Source organism: Phyllobates terribilis, unplaced genomic scaffold, assembly GCF_046119375.1.
Source record: "Phyllobates terribilis strain yellow unplaced genomic scaffold, ASM4611937v1 Scaffold_5__5_contigs__length_657084704, whole genome shotgun sequence".
Taxonomy (NCBI): Eukaryota; Metazoa; Chordata; class Amphibia; order Anura; family Dendrobatidae; genus Phyllobates; species Phyllobates terribilis.
This window is the reverse complement of record NW_027362765.1, coordinates 647,797,329-647,812,117: the sequence shown is the minus strand read 5'-3', so window position 1 is coordinate 647,812,117 and position 14,789 is coordinate 647,797,329. Positions and strand designations below refer to the sequence as shown.

General features: G+C 44.9%; 1 protein-coding gene across 5 annotated transcripts in view; it reads right to left on the bottom strand.

Annotated features, from left to right (window-relative positions):
* The window catches only part of LOC141273824 (uncharacterized), a 189,009-nt gene extending 174,922 nt beyond the window's left edge, over positions 1–14,087 (bottom strand). Inside the window, exons 1-3 of one of the 5 annotated variants that reach the window (XM_073686208.1) lie at positions 13,869–14,084; positions 8,830–8,868; positions 8,437–8,568 (exon numbers count right to left, since the gene is read on the bottom strand). In XM_073686208.1, coding sequence (XP_073542309.1) covers positions 8,437–8,514 — 78 coding nt within the window. In that variant the 5' untranslated portion in view covers positions 8,515–8,568; positions 8,830–8,868; positions 13,869–14,084. Of the gene's footprint in view, positions 1–8,436; positions 8,569–8,829; positions 8,869–13,868 lie in introns of all 5 variants that reach the window. The other 4 variants (XM_073686207.1, XM_073686209.1, XM_073686211.1 and 1 more) reach the window with 4 other exon arrangements.
* Between the last annotated feature and the right edge of the window lie 702 nt (positions 14,088–14,789).

Genomic DNA, 14,789 nt, shown 5'->3' with positions numbered 1-14,789 from the left:
GTAGCCCAGACTCTAGGGAAAGGGGGGGAAGTGGAGACCTCTTAGGTTGATATAGCGTCACCCTGTCTCCCATAACCTCCCTGTACTGGCTCTTCACCAATCTCTGCACGCATGCCTTGCCCTGTCTTTCCCTGACATATGGCTAAGGCTAGGAAAGTGAGGAGATGAGCACTAGTCAATTTCCACTAAACACTATTGACAACAGGGGTGGACAAACAGGGGGAAATTGCTTAGCTTTAGACAAACTCCAGAGAAATGCGCACACGTCCTCAAGCTCCAGAGAGAACGAAGTACTGTTCTTGCTAAAGCTTTCACAGGTAGTAATGAATATCGCCGGCACCTCCCTCTGAAACACAGCAGGTATTTATACACCCAGACGGGGTGTTAATTAGCCAGAGGGTGGTAGCCGCTGGGTCCTAGAGACAGCCTCTAAGAAGATGTCTGTAATGCGAAATGAAGAGATCTCCTGCAACTAACTGCAGGGCGACTGTCTGTTACCTCTGACACACCCGTGACAGTACACCCTCCAATACGAGTGGCCTACAGACACTCAGGACAAGAGGTTTGGAATGAACGAACCAACCTGGGAGCGTTCACCTCTGACGCTGAAACCCACATCCTCTCCTCTGGACCATAGCCTTTACCAGTATTGTAAAGAACGACGTTGGAGACAAGAATCTACAATTCTCGAAATCTGGAACTCCAGGTTACCATCAACCATTACTTGGGGCGGTGGTAGAGGTGATGGCTCAAGAGGTTCCACATACTTTTTGAGTAAGGACCTGTGGAACATGTTTTGAGCCTTAAGGGCCTGAGGAAGTTCAAGACGAAACGCTGCTGGGTTAATGACGGAGGTTATTTTATAGGGACCAATAAACCTAGGTCCCAGCTTCCAAGAAGGAACTTTCAATCTTATATTCCTGGTAGACAACCACACAAAGTCATTCACATTCAGGTCCAGTCCTGGTAAGCGTTTTCTGTCAGCCATACGTTTATACCTGTCTCCCATGATCTTTAAATTACTCAGAACACCCTGCCATACTGAGGAGAGCGATGAAGCAAACCATTCCTCCTCAGGAACTCCTGAAGCTCTCTTTCTCCACAAAAGGTACCAAACTGTGGGTGATAACCGTATGCAGCGAAGAAGGGTGACCTGCCAGTGGATTCTTGACGAAGATTATTAATGGCAAATTCTGCCAGCGGTAAATAGGATGCCCAATCCTCCTGATTTTCAGAGACGAAACACCTGAGGTAGGTCTCCAAATTCTGATTGACATGCTTGGTCTGACTATTCGACTTAAGGTGGAAGGCAGAGGAAAAGGACAGCTGCAACCCCAGTTGAGAACAGAATGCCTTCCAGAACTTGGAAATAAACTGGGTCACCCGATCTGACACCACATCAGAGGGAACCCAGTGAAGCTTCACAATCTCATTTATGAACACCTGAGCAAGTGTCTTGGTATTTGGAAGTGAAGGTAATGCGAGTGAAACATTTTACTGAACCTATCTACTACCACCAAAACCACCGTTTTGCCTGCAGAAACCAGGTCAGTAATAAAATCAATGGACAAGTGTGTCCATGGCCTACTAGGGATAGGTAGCAGAAGAAGAGTAACAGACGGACGGATATGCGAAACCTTAGAAGGCGCGCAAATATTACAAGCAGCTACGTGTTCAATTACATCCCGATGCAACCCCGGCCACCAAAAATGACGAGAGAGGAGATCCACGGTTGCCTTACCACCTAGAAGCCCAGCAAGCACAGCGTTATGATGTTTCTTAATTACTTTGCAGCGCAGATTAGATGGTACAAATAACCTTCCTGAAGGGCAGGAGGCAGGGGTGTCCCCTGAGCCTCCAACACCTCACCCTTCAGTTCAGGATACAGTGCCGAAATGACTACCCCGTTCTGTAATATCCGGGAAGGGTTCTCATGGTCACCACCACCAGGGAAGCTCCGGGACAAAGCATCAGCCTTGACATTTTTGACCCCTGGATGAAAAGTGACAACAAAATTGAGCCTAATAAAAAAAGGGACCATCTGGCTCGCCTAGGGTTGAAATGTTTAGCTGACTGGAGCTATGACAGGTTCTTATAGTCAGTAATAACAGTAATAGGATGGACAGCCCCCTCCAACCAATGTCGCCATTCCTTGAATGCCAATTTGATTGCCAAAAGTTCCCTATTACCCATGTCATAATTTCTCTCAGCCGAAGACAATTTTTTAGAAAAGAAGATGCATGGACGCCATTTACCAGGGGACGGACCCTGAGACAACACAGCCCCAACCCCGACATCAGACGCATCAACCTCCACAATAAAGGGTTGGGAAAAATCGGGTTTACTGAGTATAGGTGCAGTGGCAAAATGATTCTTTAAGGAAGAAAAAGCCTGGAGGGAAGCATCCGACCATTTGGAAAAATCAGACCCCTTCTTAGTCATGTCAGTAAGAGTTTTCACAATAACAGAGTAATTTTGGATGAATTTCTGGTAAAAATTAGTAAAGCTCAGAAAACTTTGTAGAGCCTTCAGATTCTCGGGATGTTTCCAATCAAGGACTGCACGGATCTTCTCCAGATCTATCCGAAAACCTGAAGATGACAACAAGTACCCCAAAAACTGCACCTCCTGAACAGCGAAAACACATAAAGTTTGCTATCACTTAATATCTGGAGCACTTGTTTAACATGCCCCCGATGAGTCTCAAATTCAGGTGAGTAAACCAAAATATCGTCCAGATAGACAACCACAAATCTCCCCACCAAATGATGGAAAATATCATTTATGAAATGCTGGAATACCGCAGGTGCATTGGTCAAACCAAAACGCATAACCAGACTCTCAAAATGTCCTTCCGGGGTATTGAACGCTGCTTTTCATTCGTCCCCTTCTCTGATTCTAATCAGATTGTAGGCTCCCCTTAAATCCAACTTGGAGAATACCTTAGCTCCTACAACCTGGCTGAACAAATCAGGAATCAGAGGAAGAGGGTGTGGATCACAGATGGTAAATTGATTTAATTCCCGGAAATCTAAACAGGGACGTAGACCGCCATCTTTTTACTTCACAAAGAAGAACCCTGCCGCCACGGGCGAAGATGAGTGTCTGATATGTCCCTTCTCCAGACTTTCCACAATGAAATCCTTCATGCCTTGTCTCTCAGGGCCAGAAAGATTATACAGTCTGGATTTCGGTAGTTTAGCTTCGGGGGTCAGGTTGATAGTACAGTCATAAGAACGATGAGGAGGCAAATCCTGACAACCCTCTCAGAAAAAATGTCCTCAAAACAAGACAGAAAAGCAGGTAATATTTCTGTAGAGACAGTAGCAAGGGAAATATCTAAACAGTTCTCATGGAAGGAATCTCCCCACTAACTAATCTCCTCGGTTTGCCAATCCACCAACAGATTATGTTTAACAAGCCAAGGAATACCCAAAACAATAGGTGTGGAAAGATTGTCCAGGACATAGCAAAGGATTATTTCACAATGAACTGACCCCACCCTCAGTTTTATATTATGTACAATCTGAGTAAATGCTTTTTGTGCAAGTGGCGCCGAGTCAATGGCAAAGATGGAAATAGGTTCAGCTAAAGCACAGCAAGCAAGACCATGAGTTTTCACAAACTCAGCATCAACCATGCTGACTCTGGCTCCACTGTCAAGAAACACAGAAATTTTCTCGGTTTTGCTCTCTAGCACCACCTCTGCTGACAGGACAAAGCAGGAACTGCAGGTTGGTAACAAATGCACCCCTTGTTTGTCCAACTGCAGACTACCAAGAGTTAATGGAGACTCCTTTTGTTTAGGAATTGCTAACTGTTTAGGACAGGTTCCAACAAAATGTCCCTTTTTCCCACAAAAAAACATACGCCTTTTTTCCTGCGAATCTCCAGGGAGATGTATGATATGGAGACACCCCCTTACTGCATGGGTTCCTCCACCTCCCCCAGTACTGGCTCAACTCCAAACCGCTCACCCGGCAGAGGTACACAACCCCGACAAGAAGGCCCCGGAGTAGGTGATCTCATCTGTCTATCCCGACGTATGGCCAACGACAAGGCAGCCTCCAAGGACTGAGGCGTTTAATAAACTGCCAAGGCATCTTTCAAACTTTCAGTAAGCCCCTCATAAAATTGACTTCTAAGGGCTGAGTCATTCCATTTGGAATCCGTTGCCCATCTACGGAATTCCATACTGTACATCTCCACTGATCGATTTCCCTGCTGAAGGCGACGTAGCCTAGATTCAACCAAGGCAACTCGGTCAGGGTCATCATAGATGAGGGGTTTTTCGGGGCTCTGGTCCTCAACAGCCTGGAGACAAACCGAATCCTGCGGTAAAGAAAACGCCCACGACAGTTTGCAGACCTTCTTGAAAACAAAAAACTGGTCCCTACCTCTTGAAAACCTATCCGGGAGGGCAACCTTGGGTTCAGGCTGGGCAGGCCTACATAGTAACATAGTAAAATAGTTTTTAAGGTTGAAGGAAGACTACAGTTATATGAAAAAGTTTGCACCTGTCAAATTTTGTTTGAATGCAGATTGCACATTTTCTGTTAGTACAATAAACCTCATTTCAAGGCAGAAACATTACTGTGTCCAACAGTTATTACATATATCAAACTGAAATAACTGTTGCAAAAACACCAATTTTTATAAAACATTAAGCTTAAGATTAATAGGGGTGCCCAAACTTTTTCATATAACTGTAAGTCCATCTAGTCATCCCATAGCCTAACATGTTGATCCAGAGGGAAGCAAAAAAAAAACCATGTGGCAAACACTAAGCTCCACATTGGGGGAAAAAAAAATCCTTCCTGACTCCACATACGACAATCAGACTAGTTCCCTGGATCAACGCCCTATCAAGGAATCTAGTATATATAATCTGTAATATTATACTTTTCAATAAAGGCATCCATGCCCTTCTTAAATTTTAGTAGTGAATCACTCATTACAACATCATGCGGCAGAAGAGTACCATAGTTTCACTGCTCTTACAATAAAGAATCCCCGTCTGTGATTATGATTAAACCTTTTCTCCTCCAGACGTAGAAGATGCCCCCTTGTCCCCGTCTCAGGCCTCAGAGTAAAAAGATCAGTAGAAAGGTCTTTGTACTGTCCCCTCATATATTTGTACATAGTAATAAGATCACCCCTAAGCCTTCGTTTTTCCAAACTAAATAACCTCAAGTGGTCATAGATCCTATTTAACCCCCCAAAAGGGTCACAGAGTGGGGCTGTACACAACCTCTGTGTGCTTTAAATGCCGCTCCCCTGAGGCTAATCTATTGCATTGCCTGTGGACATGCCCGATTATTCAACCCTTCTGGACCAGAATACAACAATTTACCACCACACACCTGACAAACTTTGCTCCTAATGAGTCTCTTTGGGCATCTTTGGATACCTAGAGCCAGATAAATACACATGCTCCCCAGGAGCCCGTAAATTGCTACACATGATGGCGGCAGCCGATGTTAAGGCCATCTTACAGATGTGGATCCACGATCAAGCTCCTCCTTTTAAGATCTTTTTAGACAAACTGTCGTTCCTGCTTCAGATGGATTGGGCTGAGGCCTCTTTACATAGGGAAGAAAAAGTACAGTTCTTCTTTGAAACTTGGGAAAGTTTCATCTCTCTGCTTCCACAAAGAACTTGCCTCCTCATAAAAGCTGATCAGATTAGTTTGACAGGAACGGTCCCTCGTAAATCCATGTTGATATTGGGTCATGAGGTTATTCTTCTTCAGATACTCTATTATAGCATCTCTTAGGAAACAATCCAGGATTTTACCCACAATCCTATAATTTCCAAGTTCAGTTTTTGTCCCCTTTTTGAATATTGGCACCACATTTGCTATACGCCAGTCCTGTTATTATGGAATCTTCAAAGATTAAAAGTAATGGTCTATCTATGACGTTACTTAATTCCTGCTTTACTCGCGGGTGTATCCCATCCGGGCCTGGGGATTTGTCAACTTTAGTGATTTTTAGACGCTGCTGTACTTCCTGCTGGGTTAAACAAGTGACATTTAATGGAGAATTTTTGTCATCACTAATCATGTTTTCTGTCATGTGATTTTCTTGTGTAAATACTGTTGAAAAAAAATCATTTAGCATATTGTCTTTTTCCTCATCCTCATCCACCATTTCACCCAGACTATTTTTAAGGGGCCAACACTATCATTTTTTAATTTCTTACTATTTATGTAGTTAAAGAATATTTTGGGATTATTTTTACTTTCCCTGGCAATGAATCTCTCTGTCTCAATCTTTGCTGCCTTGATTTGGTTTTTACAGAATTTATGTAATTTTCTGTATTTAATGCCTCATCACTACTTACTAGCTTTAGTTCTATAAATGCTTTCTTTTTGTCAGTTATTGCGCCCCTTACAGCTCTATTTAGCCATAGTGGTTTCCTCCTATTTCTAGCATGTTTATTTCCATAGGGTATATATTGTGCACAGGTCCTATTCAGGATGCTAATAAATGTCTCCCATTTGCTTTGTGTAGTTTTAGGTCTCAGGATATCGTCCCAGTTTACTGCAAGATAATCTCTCAACCGTTGGAAATTTGCGTTCCTGAAGTTTAGTGTCCTTGTAACCCCTCTACTACACATCTTATTGAAGGATACATGAAAATGCATTATTTTCTGATCACTATTACCCAAGTGACCCCCAACTCGTATATTTGATATGAGGTCTGGCCTGTTGGTTAATATTAAGTTTAGCAGTGCCCCCCTTCTTGTTGGGTCCTGAACCAGTTGTGAAAGGTAATTGTCTCTCACAGTTGTCAAAAACCTATTACCCCTATCAATAAATTTATTATTTTTCCCCTTCCTCTTATCTCCACCCACAGGAACTCTACATTTTCATTAGATTCACATATATTCTCACGCAAGATGGGTTTTAAGGATGATTTTACATATAAACACACACCCCCCCTCGCTTGTTTGTACAGTCATTTCTGAACAGACTATATCCCTTGTAAATTAACTGCCCAGTCATGGCTCTCGTCCAGCCATGTCTCAGATATCCCCACCATGTCATAATTATTTTCAAACAAAATTAATTCTAAATCTTCCATTTTGTTGGTGAGGCTTCTGGCATTAGTGTACATGCATTTTGTGTTTTTCTCTCTGTACCTCTATTCCTTTCTTACTATATTGACTGTTCTAACCCCACCCCCAATTTCTTTATTTGTGCCAAGGTCACTATCTGCACTATCTTCCCCACTTATAAAATGAATACCCTCCCCCCCAATCCCTAGTTTAAACACTCCTCCATCCGCCTGACCATTTTCTCCCCCAGCACAGTTGCACCCTCCCCACTGAGGTGCAGCCCGTCCCTAGCGTAGAGCCTGTAGCCAACTGAGAAGTCCTGCAGAGACCCCCACATTAGCGACTAGTAGCCTCTGATGTTGCTGCTAAACCTCACAGCGTAGGTCATTCACCTCCAGGGACAGACAGCAAAACTGCTCTGCGACCTCTGCAACAGTACCCATACCAAGGGAGAAAGGAAAAAAAAAGTCCACGCCCGAAAACAAACAAACAGAGGGACAAAGAAAAACTAAGTGTCAGTCTTTTTTTTTTTTCCCCCTTTTCAAAATGAGCACTGCCGGCGATAATGTCATGCAAGGTGTGGGAAAGACTTAGTGCAACACTAAGGGAAGAGGGAAAGGGAGCCCAGACTCTAGGGAAAGGTGGGAAGTGGAGACCTCCTAGATTGATCTAGCGTCACCCTGTCTCCCCTAACGTCCCTGTATTGGCTCTTCATCAATTGCTGCATGCGTGCCTCGCCCTGTCCTTCCCTGGCATATGACTAAGGCTAGGAAAGGGAGGAGAAGAGTACTAGTCGATCTCCACTAAACACTATAGACAACAGGGGTGGACAAACAGGGGGGACACTGCTTAGATTTAGACGAACTCCAGACAAATGCGCACACGTCCTCAAGCTCCAGAGAGGATGAAGTACTGCTCTTGCTAAAGCTTTCACAGGTAGTAATGAATATCTCCAGCACCTCCCTCTGAAACACAGCAGGTATTTATACACCTAGGCAGGGTGTTAATTAGCCAAAGGGAGGTAGCTGCTGGGTCCTAGAGACAGCTTCTAAGATGTCTATAATGCCAAACGTAGAGATCTCCTGCAACCAACTGCAGGGCGACTGTCTGTCACCTCTGACACCAGTGACAGATATACCATAATCTTCTGATCATGATGATCTGACTGTGAACATATCTCCCCATCCCGACCACTGTATACCCTTAAAATTATTTCCCAGCCACCAGTTGTACAAGGTATTGTTTCACAGCCCACTTACTTTAGAACAAAATGACCCCAATGAAACACCCCCAAAATCCTTATCCTCCAGTAACTTTCATTTTTAATGACAGAGATGAGTGATGACACGTGACATAACTATCAGAACCCCTCACCTCTCCAGTCAGCAGGTAGAGTATCTCTAAAGTGATGTTTAATATCCTCTCAATCATGAGATTACTGTTTATCTCCATCTTCAGTAGGTCAGGCAGGGCTCATGTTGTAAAGGAGACTTGAACTTCTTTAGACTGCAAGGGAAAAATAAGGAGGGAGTCTAAAATAATGCATGGATCAGACAATATAGGATGTCCCAGATTGGGGGCTACAAAGACATACACATTGCAGACAGTGGTGGCCGTGCAGACTAAAGCTCATGCTAGAGTTCAGCAGCCATGTTATTGGGAGCCACAAGAGTATGGTATATTAGTGTTGAGAACATGGATGTGAAGCAACGACTTTACCAAAAATACACAGATAGACTTGCAGCCTTTCCCATCTGCAGGACTTACTGTAGCGAAGCACTGACAGGGCAGCGGGTCCCTTGGCATCTTAGGCCGCATGATTTATAAACAAGAGCAAAACCTCAATTAACCATTCTCTTTATTTGGCAGCATGTGCTCACTTTGATGTGGCAAAACAGACATGAAGGTAATTAATCTGACTCCATGTTATTAGCTGTTAAAGAAGAAGGTGTGGGGGGCAACGTGCATAAAGTGACCGGCAGATTATGATGATTTAGGCTATGTGCCCACGATGCAGAAATGAAGCAGAACATTTCTGCAGCGTTTCTGCATCTCCCTGGCAGAAAAAACATGCGTTTTTCCTGCCAAATACATGCAGATGTGAAGCGTTCTTCACATGCATTTCCGCATGCGGGTTGACAAGCGCTTTCCAAGCGATTTTAGCATCACTTGGAAAGTGCTTGACAACTTGGTCACACTATATAAATCCATGTATGAATTTATATAGTGTGACTGTAAAAGAATGGTAAAAAATAAAAAAATAAATCTATACATACCTTCCAATGGCCCCCGGCATCTTGCTTCGCTCCGTCCTGGCTGCCGGGAGATCGCGGTGCCCTGTACTGTAGGACCTGCCGTCACATGACTATGACGTCAGCGCAGGTCCTTCAGTCCTTCGCAATCTGCCGGCAAAGGAGGACAAGCGTAGGGGGGGCCGTCAGAAGGTAAATATAATCTTGATTTTTTATTTTATTCTTTTTTTTTTACAGGTTCTATGGTACCTGGGTCCAGAAGAGAGTCTCCTCTTCTCCAAACCCGGGTACCATCCGCATATTGAAACGCATATAATCCGTGTGTGCAAACATGCTGAAATGGATTATATGCGTTTCAATGCAAGTCAATGGCGGCGATTACGCTGCCTGTCCGCAAAATTAATGGACACGCTGCGGATTTTTGAGCGTAGAATAAACGCTGTGGAAAAATCCACAGCATGGGCATTGACATTGCGGCTTGACATTTGGAACCATGGGGGACGGATTACCAAGCGTTTCCCAACCGTTTATGCTGCGGAAATTCTTTAGTGCATAAACTTTCGACCTCAACTGAATCGGCTTCGCTTTTGGCAGAAAAGAGGCTTGTTGCTGAGAATCCAGGAGAATTCCCAAGAAGGTCTTCCTGGTGGAGGGAATCAGATCTGGCTTTTTGTAGTTTATCAACCATCCCAGAGATTCCAGGATCTGGAGGGTCCTCTGAAGGTCTCTTTCCAGACTTGAAACCGAGGGAGCCATCACCAAAAAATCGTCTAAATATGGGATGATGCAGATATTCCGTTTCCTTAGATAAGCTACTACCTCTGACATGATCTTTGTAAACAGGCGGGGAGCTGACGAAATGCCTAAGGGGAGTACATTGAATTGAAAATGAAGTACCTCTCGGTTCAGAATTACAGCAAATCTGAGAAATTTTCTGTAATCCGGATGAATTGGCACGTGGTAGTAAGATTCTTGCAGGTCTACTGTTGCAATGACAAATCCTTCCCCAATCAACGGAATCGCGGACTTTATCGACTGCATCTTGAACCTTCTGTATTTCACATATTGGTTGAGATGTTTCAGATTTAGGATTATCCTGTAAGAACCTGAGACCTTCCTTAGCAGAAACACCTGGGAATAGTGTCCTTATTCCTTGTTCCATGTGAGGCACTGGTGAAATGACTCCCGAGTTTTGAAGATTCTGAAGACCTAACATTAGGAGCCTGTGTAATCTTGTTAATGGTAAAGATGTTATTTCTATCCCTCTTGGAGGGTAGATGGTAAAGTCTATTTCTGTTCCTACAGTCACCATGCCCAGTATCTTCCTGTCTGAAGATATTAGCTGCCATTGAGGAAGGAAGTTCACAATTCTGCCTCCTACCTTCTTGGCGTCATTGTCTGTCCTGCCTAGAACCTTGAAAGATATTCCTTCCTCTTCCCCCTTTTGGGTAACTCCAGCAACCAGTTTTACCCTTGCCTTTGTACTGAAATGTTTGTTGCTGTTGTTGTTGAGGGGGAAGAAATGGTCTCTTCTTGAAACTTCTTGGATCTGGCAGAGACTTCTTCTTGTCGGATGCTTTCTCCAACAACTCGTCTAGGACCGCCCCAAACATATACTCTCCTTTAAATGGAATGGAACAAAGCTTAGATTTTGATGCATTGTCCCCACTCCACATCTTCAACCACAGAGCTCTTCTCGTAGAATTTGATAGTGCTGCCGATCTTGCCGCAATCTTGTCGACTCCGCCGAGGCATCCGCTAGGAATCCAGTGGCCTTCTGCAGCAAAGGAAGAGATGCTAGGAGGTCCTCTCGAGGAGTACCTTTCCAGAGATGTTCCTCTAGTTGTTGGAGCCAGAGGAACATGGAACGATCCACACAAGTTGAAGCGATATTAGTCTTCAGTGAACCCGCCGATGTTTCCCATGCTTTCCTTAGCAGACTGTCCATCTTCCTATCCATAGGATCTTTGAGCTGTGACGAGTCTTCAAAGGGAAGGGTTCTTTTCTTCGCAACGTTTTCCATCTGTACATCAACCTTCGGGACTTCCATCCATAGCTTAGCCGCCTTTTCATCTAGAGGGAATCTATCCTTCATTTCTCCTGCCATACTAAGCCTTTTCTCAGGTGACTCCCATTCATCCAAAATAAGACTCCGAATGTTGTCATGCACAGGGAACACTAACTTCTTGGATTTCAGACCTCCAAACATTTCATCCTGAACTGTACGGGTTTCCTTCTCCTCTTCCACCTGCGTCATGTCTTTCACCTGTGACAATTCTTCCATATTCTCGGACGAAAAGTAATATTTCCTATCTTCCTCATGATCCTCACTTAGGACCCCTTCTTCCGGTTCCTCCATAGATCCTAAATCTGAATCAGAGGTCTCCCTAGCCGTATATTTTCTCCTTTTGGGGGGAGATGGACCTTCAGCTCTGGCTTGAGAAAAAGACTGTGAGAAGGAGGCTAGGGAAGATTGTTTTTCATGCCGAACCATTCCCCTGACTTCTTCCATAAGGGAAGGCTGTTCTTCCTTCACAATGTTGTCAGTGCATTTCCGGCATAGGAGTTTCTTATGCCCTGAAGCCAGCTTTTTTCTACAGATGGCACATTTGCGAACTGTAGTGCTTTCTCCCACTCTCGGTGCAGGATCCTTGTCTCCCTAAATTAAAAATAAAAAGGGAGATTTTTAAAAATATATTTAGGATCCTGCTCAAGAGAGTGGGGAATAACCTAGGACCTAGTACTTACTGGGGCCGGGTTAACCCTGGGCTCTGCAGACGTAGGCTTTGGAACAGCACCCTCCATAGTAGCAGAATATTCTGTCCTACCTTAATGGAGTCTTCTCATCTGGGTCTTTTATAGGGGAGACCGAGAGCCAGTGCCAAATTTTCACCAATCCGGTGAAGGATCCTCGTTTTCAGGGCAAACCGTGGCTTCTCCATTTGAATTTCCCGCCGTGGCCCCCTGCGTTCCACGGTGGAACGCACCGGAAGTGACGTCCCGCAGGCTGAATGTCTGACTTCCGACACATCCAGCATGCGCGCCGGAACGCCGCCATCGAGGACAGAGGAGACTACGGCCGGGGAGCTACAGGAGGCCATCAGACTCCAAACCCTACTCTGCTTTACCCGTAGGCGCAGGCGAATGAGGGGGTCCCGCTCTCAAGGAGACAAGGGAGCTGCAAAGGAAGGAAGGCCGGAGGCCATCGCTCCCTGCAGCCTGGCAGGTAAATTTAATAGGGCCCTGCTTGCCGGCCGCAGGCACCCCAGGTAACCTCTTCATCCCATAGGGACAGGAAAACACTAGGGATTGTAGCGGGCAGGGGCTATTTAACCTCTTGTTTTCCTGTCCCTAATTAGGATGGGGAGGCTACCTCCAGGTGTGCTGTCGTGGAGGGGATTGGAGAAAAGAAAAGTTTTTAAAAGTATTAAAAAAAAAGTTAAAATAACCCCCCTTCAGCCACGTGTTCACATTGAGTATTTGGTGAGTTTTTACTTCAGTATTGGGTATCCAGTAGTAGGTAAAAATACAGAAGTGGTGAAGTGTTTCTATTATACTTTTTCTCTGATTGTTCCACCTCTGATTTTGGCTTACAGATACTGAGGTAAAACACTGACCAAATACTCAATGTGCGCACGTAGCCTTTTGCCAAATTCAAAATAAACCAAATAAAAAAATTAACATATTTGGTATTGCTGAGTTCAGAAATGCCTCATCTATAAAAATATAAAAAGAATTAATCTGATTGGTAAACGGCGTAATCAGAAGGAAATCAAAATGCCAGAATTATGTTTTTTGGTTGCTGCAACACTGCAATAAAATGCAATGACGGGCGATCAAAACATCGTATTTAGCCCAAAACAGTATCAATAAAAACATCAGCATGGCGCCAGGGCTGTGGAGTCGGCTAAGCCAAACCTCCGACCGACTCCAACTCTGACTCCCTCATACATGGCTCATGTTTAAGTGATAAATTTACTGTAGCACAGAATCATCTCAGCTAAAAGATCAGGAATAGGATAGACATTTATAGGACATTTCATAACTTTCCCATATTCTTATGAAAAAAAATATTCCCCACAAACTGCATTGAACTCCTGTACCCAATTTATTGTATATTTTAGGAGTCGGAATCGGTCCATTTTATACTGGCTCCAACTCTACAGCCCTGCTACAGACACATATAGAAAATAACAATATAGTATAGTCCCCTATACTTTACATAACAGACGCTATATACGTTCACCAATATTCCTAACTATAAATATAATGTATAGTAAATGGCAGAATTGCATACAAACATGGAGCATATGCATATAATATAACATATATTATATAACTACACACATTATACACACATACTGTTCTATCAGTGCATATTTGCATGGAAAGCCTCTTGTAGAGAACAAGCAGTATACATACCCACTGTACATAATGCACAGCTACAGTACATATACACACACATATAGCGATGCTAAATCCCCAGCCTGCACCGCGTGTACTACACATTATGTGCGCACATATTACTATTACAATACAAGAAATCACACTCACCAGCTCCACTAACTAACGGCATCGGCAGACGTTGGATCCTAGCTGCTTCAGGACCTTTGATGATGTCACAGTCATGTGATCAATCACGTACATATAGGAAGCAGAAAAGATGTAGCATTCTTCTGGGAGTAAGACCTTTGAGGATGCCAGGTCATGTGATAATCATGGGCGGAGTCAGATGATTTCTGCCTTACTAGCTAGGCTGTACCATGTCCTGTGTGGCAGTGCTGTGTGTCAGTGCTGGGCCTCGTGCTGTGTGTGGCAGAGCTGTGTGTCAGTGCTGGGCCTCGTGCTGTGTATGGCAGTGCTGGGCCTCGTGCTGTGTGTGGCAGAGCTGTGTGTCAGTGCTGGGCCTCGTGCTGTGTGTGGCAGAGCTGTGTGTCAGTGCTGGGCCTCGTGCTGTGTGTGGCAGAGCTGTGTGTCAGTGCTGGGCCTCGTGCTGTGTGTCAGTGCTGGGCCTCGTGCTGTGTGTCAGTGCTGGGCCTCGTGCTGTGTGTCAGTGCTGGGCCTCGTGCTGGGTGTCAGTGCTGGGCCTCGTGCTGGGTGTCAGTGCTGGGCCTCGTGCTGGGTGTCAGTGCTGGGCCTCGTGCTGTGTGTCAGTGCTGGGCCTCGTGCTGTGTGTCAGTGCTGGGCCTCGTGCTGTGTGTCAGTGCTGGGCCTCGTGCTGTGTGTCAGTGCTGGGCCTCGTGCTGTGTGTCAGTGCTGGGCCTAGTGCTGTGTGTCAGTGCTGGGCCTAGTGCTGTGTGTCAGTGCTGGGCCTCGTGCTGTGTGTCAGTGCTGGGCCTCGTGCTGTGTGTCAGTGCTGGGCCTCGTGCTGGGTGTCAGTGCTGGGCCTCGTGCTGGGTGTCAGTGCTGGGCCTCGTGCTGTGTGTCAGTGCTGGGCCTCGTGCTGTGTGTGGCAGAGCTGTGTGTCAGTGCTGG